The 15626-nt window shown below is 48.5% G+C and overlaps 1 protein-coding gene across 3 annotated transcripts in view; it reads right to left on the bottom strand.

Moving 5' to 3' along the window:
• LOC116359659 (probable palmitoyltransferase ZDHHC1) overlaps positions 1–15626 on the bottom strand; it is a 68780-nt gene that overhangs the window by 8178 nt on the left and 44976 nt on the right. For all 3 annotated transcript variants that reach the window (XM_031812848.1, XM_031812850.1, XM_031812849.1), the window contains exons 8-9: positions 5032–5123; positions 1826–1934 (exon numbers count right to left, since the gene is read on the bottom strand). In XM_031812848.1, the coding sequence (XP_031668708.1) occupies positions 1826–1934; positions 5032–5123 (201 nt within the window). The remainder of the gene's footprint in view (positions 1–1825; positions 1935–5031; positions 5124–15626) is intronic.

The raw sequence follows: 15626 nt of genomic DNA, 5'->3' as shown, positions 1-15626 counted from the left end.
TGAAGGTCAGAGACCAGGAAGCATCATTCAACACACACATGGTTCACATGAAGGTCAGAGACCAGGAAGCATCATTCAACACATGGTTCAACACACACATGATTCACATGATGGTCAGAGACCAGGAAGCATCATTCAACACACATGGTTCACATGAAGGTCAGAGACCAGGAAGCATCATTCAACACACATGGTTCCCATGATGGTCAGAGACCAGGAAGCATCATTCAACACACACATGGTTCACATGAAGGTCAGAGACCAGGAAGCATCATTCAACACACATGGTTCACATGAAGGTCAGAGACCAGGAAGCATCATTCAACACACATGGTTCACATGAAGGTCAGAGACCAGGAAGCATCATTCAACACACATGGTTCACATGAAGGTCAGAGACCAGGAAGCATCATTCAACACACATGGTTCACATGAAGGTCAGAGACCAGGAAGCATCATTCAACACACATTGTTCACATGAAGGTCAGAGACCAGGAAGCATCATTCAACACACATGGTTCACATGAAGGTCAGAGACCAGGAAGCATCATTCAACACACACATGGTTCACATGAAGGTCAGAGACCAGGAAGCATCATTCAACACACATTGTTCACATGATGGTCAGAGACCAGGAAGCATCATTCAACACACATGGTTCACATGAAGGTCAGAGACCAGGAAGCATCATTCAACACACATGGTTCACATGAAGGTCAGAGACCAGGAAGCATCATTCAACACACATGGTTCACATGAAGGTCAGAGACCAGGAAGCATCATTCAACACACACATGGTTCACATGAAGGTCAGAGACCAGGAAGCATCATTCAACACACATGGTTCACATGATGGTCAGAGACCAGGAAGCATCATTCAACACACATGGTTCACATGAAGGTCAGAGACCAGGAAGCATCATTCAACACACATGGTTCACATGAAGGTCAGAGACCAGGAAGCATCATTCAACACACACATGGTTCACATGAAGGTCAGAGACCAGGAAGCATCATTCAACACATGGTTCAACACACACATGATTCACATGATGGTCAGAGACCAGGAAGCATCATTCAACACACACATGGTTCACATGAAGGTCAGAGACCAGGAAGCATCATTCAACACACATTGTTCACATGAAGGTCAGAGACCAGGAAGCATCATTCAACACACATGGTTCACATGAAGGTCAGAGACCAGGAATCATCATTCAACACACACATGGTTCACATGAAGGTCAGAGACCAGGAAGCATCATTCAACACACATTGTTCACATCAAGGTCAGAGACCAGGAAGCATCATTCAACACACATGGTTCACATGAAGGTCAGAGACCAGGAAGCATCATTCAACACACACATGGTTCACATGAAGGTCAGAGACCAGGAAGCATCATTCAACACACACATGGTTCACATGAAGGTCAGAGACCAGGAAGCATCATTCAACACACATGGTTCACATGATGGTCAGAGACCAGGAAGCATCATTCAACACACATGGTTCACATGAAGGTCAGAGACCAGGAAGCATCATTCAACACACATGGTTCACATGAAGGTCAGAGACCAGGAAGCATCATTCAACACACATGGTTCACATGAAGGTCAGAGACCAGGAAGCATCATTCAACACACATGGTTCACATGAAGGTCAGAGACCAGGAAGCATCATTCAACACACATGGTTCACATGAAGGTCAGAATGAAGGATGTTGGTTATAGCTTTGTTTCCATGATTGCCTTCATTCCTTACCCTTGTTTATGTGTTCTCACACATTGTGTGTGTGTGTGTGTGTGTGTGTGTGTGTGTGTACCTGGATGTGTTTCCGTGGTGCAGCTCTGTGCTCAGTAGAGACGGTGGGTAACTGCTCCTCTTCAACCATCCTGCTGGATGAACTATGAACTCTGCCGTTGCCATAGTACCTGACCCGCAACACACAACACAGACAGGAAGTTACAACACCCACTACAATAGTCACCTCTCACTGTTACAACACCCACTACAACAGTCACCTCTCACTGTGCCTTAGTTACAACACCCACTACAACAGTCACCTCTCACTGTGCCTTAGTTACAACACCCACTACAACAGTCACCTCTCACTGTGCCTTAGTTACAACACCCACTACAACAGTCACCTCTCACTGTGCCTTAGTTACAACACCCACTACAACAGTCACCTCTCACTCTGTGCCTTAGTTACAACACCCACTACAACAGTCACCTCTCACTGTGCCTTAGTTACAACACCCACTACAACAGTCACCTCTCAATGTGCCTTAGTTACAACAGTCACCTCTCACTGTACCTTAGTTACAACACCCACTACAACAGTCACCTCTCACTGTGCCTTAGTTACAACACCCACTACAACAGTCACCTCTCACTGTGCCTTAGTTACAACACCCACTACAACAGTCACCTCTCACTGTGCCTTAGTTACCACACCCACTACAACAGTCACCTCTCAATGTGCCTTAGTTACAACACCCACTACAATAGTCACCTCTCACTCTGTGCCTTAGTTACAACACCCACTACAACAGTCACCTCTCAATGTGCCTTAGTTACAACACCCACTACAATAGTCACCTTTCACTCTGTGCCTTAGTTACAACACCCACTACAACAGTCACCTCCCACGGCCAACTGTGTCAAGGATTTGGCCGGTTTTAAGTGAACAAATTGGCCAATCCTATTCTAAAATGTCACCCATGTCCCAAAACATTTTCCCTCCAGCCAGGTTTGGCCAGTAGTAAATCTACCAGGGACCCCTCTGAGTCTGTTGTCCTCTTAGCTGTGGCTGGCTGGTCTTTGCTTAGTCTATTTTTGAAGACTGTGTTAGCTGCACCTTCCCAGCTTATTGAGCTTTTAATGTAGCTAGCTAAGTGACTGGAACACGGCTCCAACCATGCAAATCAGGAATGTTGTGGTTAAAGCACTCAGGTTCCCATTCTGTTAGCGTAGCAGCGATTGGAACACATTCTGTTAGCGTAGCAGCGGTTGGAACACATTCTGTTAGCGTAGCAGCGGTAGGAACACATTCTGTTAGCGTAGCAGCGGTAGGAACACATTCTGTTAGCATAGCAGCGGTAGGAACACAACACATTCTGTTAGCATAGCAGCGGTAGGAACACATTCTGTTAGCGTAGCAGCGTTAGGAACACAACACATTCTGTTAGCGTAGCAGCGGTAGGAACACATTCTGTTAGCATAGCAGCGGTAGGAACACAACACATTCTGTTAGCATAGCTAGATTGGAACACAACACATTCTGTTAGCATAGCAGCGGTAGGAACACATTCTGTTAGCATAGCTAGATTGGAACACAACACATTCTGTTAGCGTAGCAGCGGTAGGAACACAACACATTCTGTTAGCGTAGCAGCGGTAGGAACACAACACATTCTGTTAGCATAGCAACGGTAGGAACACAACACATTCTGAGACAGAGAGAGACACTAACACTAATTGTATTAGTCACCATGACACATCACCCAAACCTCATACAACCCGTGCTGTTGTCTGTCCCACTAGTGTAGGTCCAAACCTCATAAAACCAGTTCTGTTGTCTCTCTCACTAGTGTCGGTCCAAACCTCATAAAACCAGTTCTGTTGTCTCTCTCACTAGTGTCGGTCCAAACCTCATTTAACCAGTTCAGTCCAAACCTCATTTAACCAGTTCAGTTGTCTCGCTCACTAGTGTCGGTCCAAACCTCATAAAACCAGTTCTGTTTTCTCTCTCACTAGTGTCGGTCCAAACGTCATAAAACCAGTTCTGTTGTCTCTCTCACTAGTGTCGGTCCAAACCTCATTTAACCAGTTCAGTCCAAACCTCATTTAACCAGTTCAGTTGTCTCGCTCACTAGTGTCGGTCCAAACCTCATAAAACCAGTTCTGTTGTCTCTCTCACTAGTGTCGGTCCAAACCTCATTTAACCAGTTCAGTCCAAACCTCATTTAACCAGTTCAGTTGTCTCGCTCACTAGTGTCGGTCCAAACCTCATAAAACCAGTTCTGTTTTCTCTCTCACTAGTGTCGGTCCAAACCTCATAAAACCAGTTCTGTTGTCTCCTTCACTAGTGTCGGTCCAAACCTCATAAAACCAGTTCAGTACAACTGTCATCATCCCGTGGGTTTGGACTAAAACAACATATCAACAGATTTCACAAGCCAGCTAAAGGGGAACATCCCACTAAATAGTCATTAAAGTGTTTATTCTTTAACGAGGTTAACAGGCAGATTTACAGATACTAACTAAACACACTAAAGGCTGTCCAAGGCACCGGAGGGACTGAGGCGTGTGGATGAAACCCCCAGCAGTCAGTAAACACACTAAAGGCTGTCCAAGGCACCAGAGGGACTGAGGCGTGTGGATGAAACCCCCAACAGCCAGTAAACACACTAAAGGCTGTCCAAGGCACCGGAGGGACTGAGGCGTGTGGATGAAACCCCCAGCAGCCAGTAAACACACTAAAGGCTGTCCAAGGCACCGGAGGGACTGAGGCGTGTGGATGAAACCCCCAGCAGCCAGTAAACACACTAAAGGCTGTCCAAGGCACCGGAGGGACTGAGGCGTGTGGATGAAACCCCCAGCAGCCAGTAAACACACTAAAGGCTGTCCAAGGCACCAGAGGGACTGAGGCGTGTGGATGAAACCCCCAGCAGTCAGTAAACAAACTAAAGGCTGTCCAAGGCACCGGAGGGACTGAGGCGTGTGGATGAAACCCCAGCAGCCAGTAAACAAACTAAAGGTTGTCCAAGGCACCAGAGGGACTGAGGCGTGTGGATGAAACCCCCAGCAGTCAGTTAAAGGAGGACATTACCATTCAGCACCGCCACTAGGGTTGCCACATTCTGCTAACTTTCCCCAAATTCTCAGGTTTTCTAGAAAATCTCTGTCAGAGGGAATACGCAGGAAATTCAGGAGTCCTCCACGTAGGAAAACCAGCAGGGGAATTATGGGAAAGTTAGTGGAACTTTGCAACTTTAACCACAAGAGAACAGAATAAAAACTCACTCTAGCCCCCCCCGCGCTGCAGCCATGGTGGTAGGATCCTCCACCTCCATCTCAGGGTTGGTATAGCCCAGAGTCCCAGAGTAGCTTACATCCTGAGAGAGAGAAAGAGAGAAAGAGAGAGAGAGGTAGGGAGAGTTAAAGAGAAGGAGAGAGAGAGAGAAAGAGAGAGAGAGAGGTAGGGAGAAGGAGAGAGAGAAAGAGGTAGTGAGAAGGAGAGAGAGAAAGAGGTAGAGAGAGAGAGGGGTAGGGAGAAAGAGAGAGAGAAAGAGGTAGAGAGAGGTAGGGAGAAGGAGAGAGAGAAAGAGGTAGTGAGGAGAGAGAGAAAGAGGTAGAGAGTGAGAGGGGTAGGGAGAAGGAGAGAGAGAAAGAGGTAGTGAGAAAGAGAGAGAGAAAGAGGTAGAGAGAGAGAGGGGTAGGGAGAAAGAGAGAGAGAAAGAGGTAGAGAGAGGTAGGGAGAAGGAGAGAGAGAAAGAGGTAGTGAGGAGAGAGAGAAAGAGGTAGAGAGAGAGAGGGGTAGGGAGAAGGAGAGAGAGAGAGAAAGAGGTAGTGAGAAGGAGAGAGATAAAGAGGTAGAGAGAGAGAGGGGTAGGGAGAAAGAGAGAGAGAAAGAGGTAGAGAGAGGTAGGGAGAAGAAGAGAGAGAGAAGGAGAGAGAGAGAGGTAGGGAGAAGGAGGGAGAGAGAGGGGGAGAGAGAGAGAGAGAGAGAGAGAGAGAGAGAGAGAGAGAGAGAGAGAAAGTGAGAGAGGGATTATGGAGTGAAATGGCTAAATGAGGGCATCACTGACTGGACAGAGTACAGGAGGAATTGAAGAGACCTGAGCCAGTCCAGATGGAACAGACAGACAGACAGCACCCTGTAGTGATGGAACAGACAGACAGACAGACAGACAGAGACAGACTTGTTCTGGTAACTACCAGGGTAGAACCAGAGTCTGGTCAGGGTACTAACTTGTTCTGGTAACTACCAGGGTAGAACCAGAGTCTGGTCAGGGTACTAACTTGTTCTGGTAACTACCAGGGTAGAACCAGAGTCTGGTCAGGGTACTAACTTGTTCTGGTAACTACCGGGGTAGAACCAGAGTCTGGTCAGGGTACTAACTTGTTCTGGTAACTACCAGGGTAGAACAAGAGTCTGGTCAGGATTAGTATTAGTAAGTGCTACTAGAAGGGAGTTGGTATCAGCTTGTGTTCAGCTTGTGTCAGGAACAGGGTCTGTCTGGCAGGGTGAGGTTTCAGTGAGATGGTTGGAGTCTGGGTGAGGTGAGGTTTCAGTGAGATGGTTGGAGTCTGGGTGAGGTGAGGTTTCAGTGAGATGGTTGGAGTCTGGGTGAGGTGAGGTTTCAGTGAGATGGTTGGAGTCTGGGTGAGGTGAGGTTTCAGTGAGATGGTTGGAGTCTGGGTGAGGTGAGGTTTCAGTGAGATGGTTGGAGTCTGGGTGAGGTGAGATGGTTGGAGTCTGGGTGAGGTGAGGTTTCAGTGAGATGGTTGGAGTCTGGGTGAGGTGAGGTTTCAGTGAGATGGTTGGAGTCTGGGTGAGGTGAGGTTTCAGTGAGATGGTTGGAGTCTGGGTGAGGTGAGGTTTCAGTGAGATGGTTGGAGTCTGGGTGAGGTGAGATGGTTGGAGTCTGGGTGAGGTGAGGTTTCAGTGAGATGGTTGGAGTCTGGGTGAGGTGAGATGGTTAGAGTCTGGGTGAGGTTTCACTGAGCCTCAGGGCTCAGCTTGGTATTGGTTATGAGGAATCCTTGTGGTTTTGTCAGCCTGCTGTGAGTTATAGGAGAGCACTGTGTTTTATAAGGTGGGTTATAGTTCGGTTAGACAGAGAGCCTGTGTCCCAAATGGCACCCTATTCCCTATATAGTGGCACTACTTTCAACCAGAGCCTTATTCCCTATATAAGGCACTACTTTCAACCAGAGCCCTATTCCCTATATAGGGCACTACTTTCAACCAGAGCCCTATTCCCTATATAGTGGTACTAATATAGACCAGAGCCCTATTCCCTATATAGTGGTACTACTATAGACCAGAGCCATATTCCCTATATAGTGGTACTAATATAGACCAGAGCCCTATTCCCTATATAGTGGTACTACTATAGACCAGAGGCCTATTCCCTATATAGTGGCACTACTTTCAACCAGAGCCCTATTCCCTATATAGTGGTACTACTATAGACCAGAGCCCTATTCCCTATATAGGGCACTACTTTAAACCAGAACCCTATTCCCTATATAGTGGTACTACTATAGACCAGAGCCCTATTCCCTATATAGGGCACTACTTTAAACCAGAGCCCTATTCCCTATATAGTGGTACTACTATAGACCACAGCCTTATTCCCTATATAGTGGTACTACTATAGACCAGAGCCCTATTCCCTATATAGGGCACTACTTTCAAACAGAGCCTTATTCCCTATATAGGGCACTACTTTCAACCAGAGCCTTATTCCCTATATAGGGCACTACTTTCAACCAGAGCCTTATTACCTATATAGGGCACTACTTTCAACCAGAGCCTTATTCCCTATATAGGGGACTACTTTGAACCAGAGCCCTTTGGCACCCTATTCCCTATATAGTGCACTACTTTCAACCAGAGCCTTATTCCCTATATAGTGGCACTACTTTCAACCAGAGCCTTATTCCCTATATAGTGGCACTACTTTCAACCAGAGCCTTATTCCCTATATAGTGGCACTACTTTCAACCAGAGCCCTATTCCCTATATAGTGCACTACTTTCAACCAGAGCCCATGTGACTGGGCCGGGGCCAGAGCTGTGGTTTGATGGGACTACTGTGTGTGTGTGTGTGTTGCAGGACGGGGTTCTTTGTGAATGTGCCAGGTGCAGCTGGTGGGTCGATGTCCGTCCCGTCAGCTGCTGGGTTTTGGTCACAGCCAGACAACCCAGGCCAAGCCCAACAGAGTGTCACCATGGTTACCCAAACCCAGCATGCAGCCCAGACTAGGAGAGCAGCCAACGATCACAGGGCAGGGAGGTGTGTGTGTGTGTGTGTGTGTGTGTAAGGAATTGTAAGTCTGCATTTGATGGCGTGATTGTGGACGGGTGTGTCTGTGTAAAGTCAGGGTCAGTATTTATATCAGGACAGGTGTGAAGTCAGGGTCAGTATTTATATCAGGACAGGTATGAAGCCAGGGTCAGTAACTATATCAGGACAGGTATGAAGCCAGGGTCAGTATTATATCAGGACAGGTGTGAAGCCAGGGTCAGTATTATATCAGGACAGGTGTGAAGTCAGGGTCAGTATTATATCAGGACAGGTATGAAGCCAGGGTCAGTATTTATATCAGGACAGGTGTGAAGTCAGGGTCAGTAACTATATCAGGACAGGTATGAAACCAGGGTCAGTAACTATATCAGGACAGGTATGAAGCCAGGGTCAGTAATTATATCAGGACAGGTGTGAAGCCAGGGTCAGTATTATATCAGGACAGCTATGAAGCCAGGGTCAGTAATTATATCAGGACAGGTATGAAGCCAGGGTCAGTATTATATCAGGACAGCTATGAAGCCAGGGTCAGTAATTATATCAGGACAGCTATGAAGCCAGGGTCAGTAATTATATCAGGACAGGTGTGAAGTCAGGGTCAGTATTATATCAGGACAGGTATGAAGTCAGGGTCAGTAACTATCAGGACAGGTGTAAAGCCAGGGTCAGTAACTATATCAGGACAGGTATAAAGCCAGGGTCAGTAACTATATCAGGACAGGTATAAAGCCAGGGTCAGTATTATATCAGGACAGGTGTTAAGTCAGGGTCAGTATTTATATCAGTACAGGTGTGAAGCCAGGGTCAGTAACTATCAGAACAGGTGTGAAACCAGGGTCAGTAACTATCAGGACAGGTATGAAGCCAGGGTCAGTAACTATCAGGACAGGTGTGAAGCCAGGGTCAGTAACTATCAGGACAGGTATGAAGCCAGTCAGCCGGGAGGCCGAGGGAGGTCAGTATGTACCACTGTCCTAGTGGTGTAGTCAGCCAGGGGAGGTCAGTATGTACCACTATCCTAGTGGTGTAGTCAGCCTGGAGGCAGAGGGAGGTCAATATGTACCACTATCCTAGTGGTGTTTTCTTCTCTCTCCAGTAGAGGGAGACCCTGCAGAGGAGCGCTTTAAATCACCCACGTTATCACACCCACAATACAACACTCAGGTCGCCATGGGTTACCGTGCACAAGCTGTAAGGTCTGTGGCCGTGGCTGGGCGACCTCCCGGGCGTGTGTGTGTGTGTGTGTGACGATCAGTTCCCTGGCGTGTCACATGGGCTGAGGGCGAGCGTTGGCTGTAACGTGAGTGTGTTGCATGCTCTCTCTCTCTCTCTCTCTCTCTCTCTAAGAACGATAGATACCGTGTCCCCTTTTAATAGTAGTCACTTAATCTGTTCCGCCCACGAGGCGTCAGAGAGTTCAGAGACATTATGTTCATCCCCAAATGGCACCCTATTCCCTACGTCGTGCACTAGTTCTGACCTAGAGCCCTATGAGTAGTGCACTAGTTCTGACCTAGAGCCCTATGAGTAGTGCACTAGTTCTGACCTAGAGCCCTATGAGTAGTGCACTATATCAGGGAATAAGGGTGCCATTGGGGACTACTCCATGTTTGAATGGACGTGATCATTAGTAACTGATGTCACTATGATACGCAGCATGTTTACTAAACACACCAAGGGTACTGGGCAAGAGGAGATGATGACATTACCACATGAATGCAGCGCCTGGGTGTTTGAGAGAGAGAGGGAGTGTGTGAACATATCTGAGAGAGAGAGCGAGAGAGCGAGAGAGATCAAATCTTATTGTATTTGTCACATGCGCCGAATACAACAGGTGTAGTAGACCTTACAGTGAAATGATGAATACAACAGGTGTAGTAGACCTTACAGTGAAATGATGAATACAACAGGTGTAGTAGACCTCACAGTGAAATGCTGAATACAACAGGTGTAGTAGACCTTACAGTGAAATGATGAATACAACAGGTGTAGTAGACCTCACAGTGAAATGATGAATACAACAGGTGTAATAGACCTTACAGTGAAATGATGAATACAACAGGTGTAGTAGACCTCACAGTGAAATGATGAATACAACAGGTGTAGTAGACCTTACAGTGAAATGATGAATACAACAGGTGTAGTAGACCTCACAGTGAAATGCTGAATACAACAGGTGTAGTAGACCTTACAGTGAAATGATGAATACAACAGGTGTAGTAGACCTCACAGTGAAATGATGAATACAACAGGTGTAGTAGACCTCACAGTGAAATGCTGAATACAACAGGTGTAGTAGACCTTACAGTGAAATGATGAATACAACAGGTGTAGTAGACCTCACAGTGAAATGATGAATACAACAGGTGTAATAGACCTTACAGTGAAATGATGAATACAACAGGTGTAGTAGACCTCACAGTGAAATGATGAATACAACAGGTGTAGTAGACCTCACAGTGAAATGATGAATACAACAGGTGTAGTAGACCTCACAGTGAAATGATGAATACAACAGGTGTAGTAGACCTTACAGTGAAATGCTGAATACAACAGGTGTAGTAGACCTCACAGTGAAATGATGAATACAACAGGTGTAGTAGACCTCACAGTGAAATGATGAATACAACAGGTGTAGTAGACCTCACAGTGAAATGATGAATACAACAGGTGTAGTAGACCTCACAGTGAAATGCTGAATACAACAGGTGTAGTAGACCTTACAGTGAAATGCTGAATACAACAGGTGTAGTAGACCTCACAGTGAAATGCTGAATACAACAGGTGTAGTAGACCTCACAGTGAAATGCTGAATACAACAGGTGTAGTAGACCTTACAGTGAAATGCTGAATACAACAGGTGTAGTAGACCTTACAGTGAAATGCTGAATACAACAGGTGTAGTAGACCTCACAGTGAAATGCTGAATACAACAGGTGTAGTAGACCTTACAGTGAAATGCTGAATACAACAGGTGTAGTAAACCTTACAGTGAAATGCTGAATACAACAGGTGTAGTAGACCTCACAGTGAAATGCTGAATACAACAGGTGTAGTAGACCTCACAGTGAAATGCTGAATACAACAGGTGTAGTAGACCTTACAGTGAAATGCTGAATACAACAGGTGTAGTAGACCTTACAGTGAAATGCTGAATACAACAGGTGTAGTAGACCTCACAGTGAAATGCTGAATAGACCTTACAGTGAAATGAAAGTAACAAGTAATTCAAGAGCAGTAAAATAACAATAGTGAGACTATGCTGTGGTTTGTAAGTTAAGATTTTTTTTTTTTTTTTTTTTTAAGTGTTAAGACAGAGACAGAGAGCGAGAGACAGAGAGCGAGAGACAGACAGAGACAGAGAGCGAGAGACGAGAGCAAGAGACAGACAGAGACAGAGAGCGAGAGACAGAGAGCGAGAGACAGACAGAGACAGAGAGCGAGAGACAGAGAGCAAGAGACAGACAGAGACAGAGAGCGAGAGACAGAGAGCAAGAGACAGACAGAGACAGAGAGCGAGAGACAGACAGAGACAGAGACGAGAGACAGAGAGCAAGAGACAGACAGAGACAGAGAGCGAGAGACAGAGAGCAAGAGACAGACAGAGACAGAGAGCAAGAGACAGACAGAGACAGAGAGCGAGAGACAGAGAGCAAGAGACAGACAGAGACAGAGAGCGAGAGACAGAGAGCAAGAGACAGACAGAGACAGAGAGCGAGAGACAGACAGAGACAGAGAGCGAGAGAGACAGAGAGCAAGAGACAGACAGAGACAGAGAGCGAGAGACAGAGAGCAAGAGACAGACAGAGACAGATAGCAAGAGACAGACAGAGACAGAGAGCGAGAGACAGAGAGCAAGAGACAGGACAGAGCGACAGAGACGAGAGGCAAGAGACAGACAGAGACAGAGAGCGAGAGACAGAGAGCAAGAGACAGACAGAGACAGAGAGCGAGAGACAGAGAGCGAGAGACAGACAGAGACAGAGAGCGAGAGACAGAGAGCGAGAGACAGACAGAGACAGAGAGCGAGAGACAGAGAGCAAGAGACAGACAGAGACAGAGAGCGAGAGACAGAGAGCGAGAGACAGACAGAGACAGAGAGCGAGAGACAGAGAGCGAGAGACAGAGAGCGAGAGACAGAGAGCGAGAGACAGACAGAGACAGAGAGCGAGAGACAGAGAGCAAGAGACAGACAGAGACAGAGAGGCGAGAGAGACAGATGAGCGAGAGACAGAGAGCGAGAGACAGACAGAGACAGAGAGCGAGAGACAGACAGAGACAGAGAGCGAGAGACAGAGAGCGAGAGACAGAGAGCGAGAGACAGAGAGCGAGAGACAGAGAGCGAGAGACAGACAGAGACAGAGAGCGAGAGACAGAGAGCAAGAGACAGACAGAGACAGAGAGCGAGAGACAGAGAGCGAGAGACAGACAGAGACAGAGAGCGAGAGACAGAGAGCGAGAGACAGAGAGCGAGAGACAGACAGAGACAGAGAGCGAGAGACAGAGAGCAAGAGACAGACAGAGACAGAGAGCGAGAGACAGAGAGCGAGAGACAGAGAGCGAGAGACAGACAGAGACAGAGAGCGAGAGACAGACAGAGACAGAGAGCGAGAGACAGAGAGCGAGAGACAGAGAGCGAGAGACAGAGAGCGAGAGACAGACAGAGACAGAGAGCGAGAGACAGAGAGCGAGAGACAGACAGAGACAGAGAGCGAGAGACAGAGAGCAAGAGACAGACAGAGACAGAGAGCGAGAGACAGAGAGCGAGAGACAGAGAGCGAGAGACAGACAGAGACAGAGAGCGAGAGACAGAGAGCGAGAGACAGACCGAGACAAGAGAGCGAGAGACTACAGAGACAGAGAGCGAGAGACAGAGAGCGAGAGACAGAGAGCGAGAGACAGAGAGCGAGAGACAGACAGAGACAGAGAGCGAGAGACAGAGAGCGAGAGACAGACAGAGACAGAGAGCGAGAGACAGAAGCGAGAGACAGAGCGAGAGACAGACAGAGACAGAGAGCGAGAGACAGAGAGCAAGAGACAGACAGAGACAGAGAGCGAGAGACAGAGAGCGAGAGACAGAGAGCGAGAGACAGACAGAGACAGAGAGCGAGAGACAGAGAGCGAGAGACAGACAGAGACAGAGAGCGAGAGACAGAGAGCGAGAGACAGACAGAGACAGAGAGCGAGAGACAGAGAGCGAGAGACAGACAGAGACAGAGAGCGAGACAGAGAGCGAGAGACAGAGAGCGAGAGACAGACAGAGACAGAGAGCGAGAGACAGAGAGCAAGAGACAGACAGAGACAGAGAGCGAGAGACAGAGAGCGAGAGACAGAGAGCGAGAGACAGACAGAGACAGAGCGAGAGACAGACAGAGACCGAGAGCGAGAGACAGAGAGCGAGAGACAGAGAGCGAGAGACAGAGAGCGAGAGACAGACAGAGACAGAGAGCGAGAGACAGAGAGCGAGAGACAGACAGAGACAGAGAGCGAGAGACAGAGAGCAAGAGACAGACAGAGACAGAGAGCGAGAGACAGAGAGCGAGAGACAGAGAGCGAGAGACAGACAGATACAGAGAGCGAGAGACAGAGAGCGAGAGACAGACAGAGACAGAGAGCGCGAGACAGACAGAGACAGAGAGCGAGAGACAGAGAGCGAGAGACAGAGAGCGAGAGACAGAGAGCGAGAGACAGACAGAGACAGAAGAGCGAGAGACAGAGAGCGAGAGACCGACAGAGACAGAAGCGAGAGACAAGAGCGAGAGACAGAGAGCGAGAGACAGACAGAGACAGAGAGCGAGAGACAGAATAGAGCAAGAGACAGACAGAGACAGAGAGCGAGAGACAGAGAGCGAAGACAGAGAGCGAGAGACAGACAGAGACAGAGAGCGAGACGAGAGCGAGAGACAGACAGAGACAGAGAGCGAGAGACAGAGAGCGAGAGACAGACAAGAGACAGAGAGCGAGAGACAGAGAGCGAGAGACAGACAGAGACAGAGAGCGAGAGACAGAGAGCGAGAGACAGAGAGCGAGAGACAGACAGAGACAGAGAGCGAGAGACAGAGAGCAAGAGACAGACAGAGACAGAGAGCGAGAGACAGAGAGCGAGAGACCGAGAGCGAGAGACAGACAGAGACAGAGAGCGAGAGACAGAGAGCGGAGAGACAGACAGAGACAGAGAGCGAGAGACAGAGAGCGAGAGACAGACAGAGACAGAGAGCGAGAGACAGAGAGCGAGAGACAGAGAGCGAGAGACAGAGACAGAGCGAGAGACAGACGAGACAGAGAGCGAGAGACAGAGAGCAAGAGACAGACAGAGACAGAGAGCGAGAGACAGAGAGCGAGAGACAGAGAGCGAGACAGACAGAGACAGAGAGCGAGAGACAGAGAGCGAGAGACAGACAGAGACAGAGAGCGAGAGACAGAGAGCGAGAGACAGACAGAGACAGAGAGCGAGAGACAGAGAGCGAGAGACAGAGAGCGAGAGACAGACAGAGACAGAGAGCGAGAGACAGAGAGCAAGAGACAGACAGAGACAGAGAGAGCGAGAGACAGAGCGAGAGACAGAAGAGAGCGAGAGACAGACAGAGACAGAGAGCGAGAGACAGAGAGCGAGAAGACAGACAGAGACAGAGAGCGAGAGACAGAGAGCGAGAGACAGACAGATACAGAGAGCGAGAGACAGAGAGCGAGAGACAGACAGAGACAGAGAGCGAGAGACAGAGAGNCGAGAGACACAGACAGAGACAGAGAGCGAGAGACAGAGAGCGAGAGACAGAGAGCGAGAGACAGACAGAGACAGAGAGCGAGAGACAGAGAGCAAGAGACAGACAAGACAGAGAGCGAGAGACAGAGAGCGAGAGACAGAGAGCGAGAGAACAGCAAACATAGAGCGAGACAGAAGCGAGAGACAGACAGAGACAGGAGGCGAGAGACAGAGAGCGAGAGACAGACAGAGACCAGAGAGCGAGAGACAGAGAGCGAGAGACAGAGAGCGAGAGACAGACAGAGACAGAGAGCGAGAGACAGAGAGCAAGAGACAGACAGAGACAGAGAGCGAGAACAGAGAGCGAGAGACAGAGAGCGAGAGACAGACAGAGACAGAGAGCGAGAGACAGAGAGCGAGAGACAGACAGAGACAGAGAGCGAGAGACAGAGAGCGAGAGACAGACAGAGACAGAGAGCGAGAGACAGAGAGCGAGAGACAGACAGACGAGAGAGCGAGAGACAGAGAGCGAGAGACAGAGAGCGAGAGACAGACAGAGACAAGAGCGAGAGACAGAGAGCAAGAGACAGACAGAGACAGAGCGAGAGACAGAGAGCGAGAGACAGAGAGCGAGAGACAGACAGAGACAGAAGCGAGAGACAGAGAGCGAGAGACAGACAGAGACAGAGAGCGAGAGACAGAGAGCGAGAGACAGACAGAGACAGAGAGCGAGAGACAGAGAGCGAGAGACAGAGAGCGAGAGACAGAGAGCGAGAGACAGACAGAGACAGAGAGCGAGAGACAGAGAGCAAGAGACAGACAGAGACAGAGAGCGAGAGACAGAGAGCGAGAGACAGAGAGCGAGAGACAGACAGAGAC

Source organism: Oncorhynchus kisutch, unplaced genomic scaffold (genome assembly GCF_002021735.2).
Source record: "Oncorhynchus kisutch isolate 150728-3 unplaced genomic scaffold, Okis_V2 Okis03b-Okis08b_hom, whole genome shotgun sequence".
NCBI lineage: Eukaryota > Metazoa > Chordata > Actinopteri > Salmoniformes > Salmonidae > Oncorhynchus > Oncorhynchus kisutch.
This window is presented reverse-complemented; position numbering and strand designations above follow the sequence as displayed.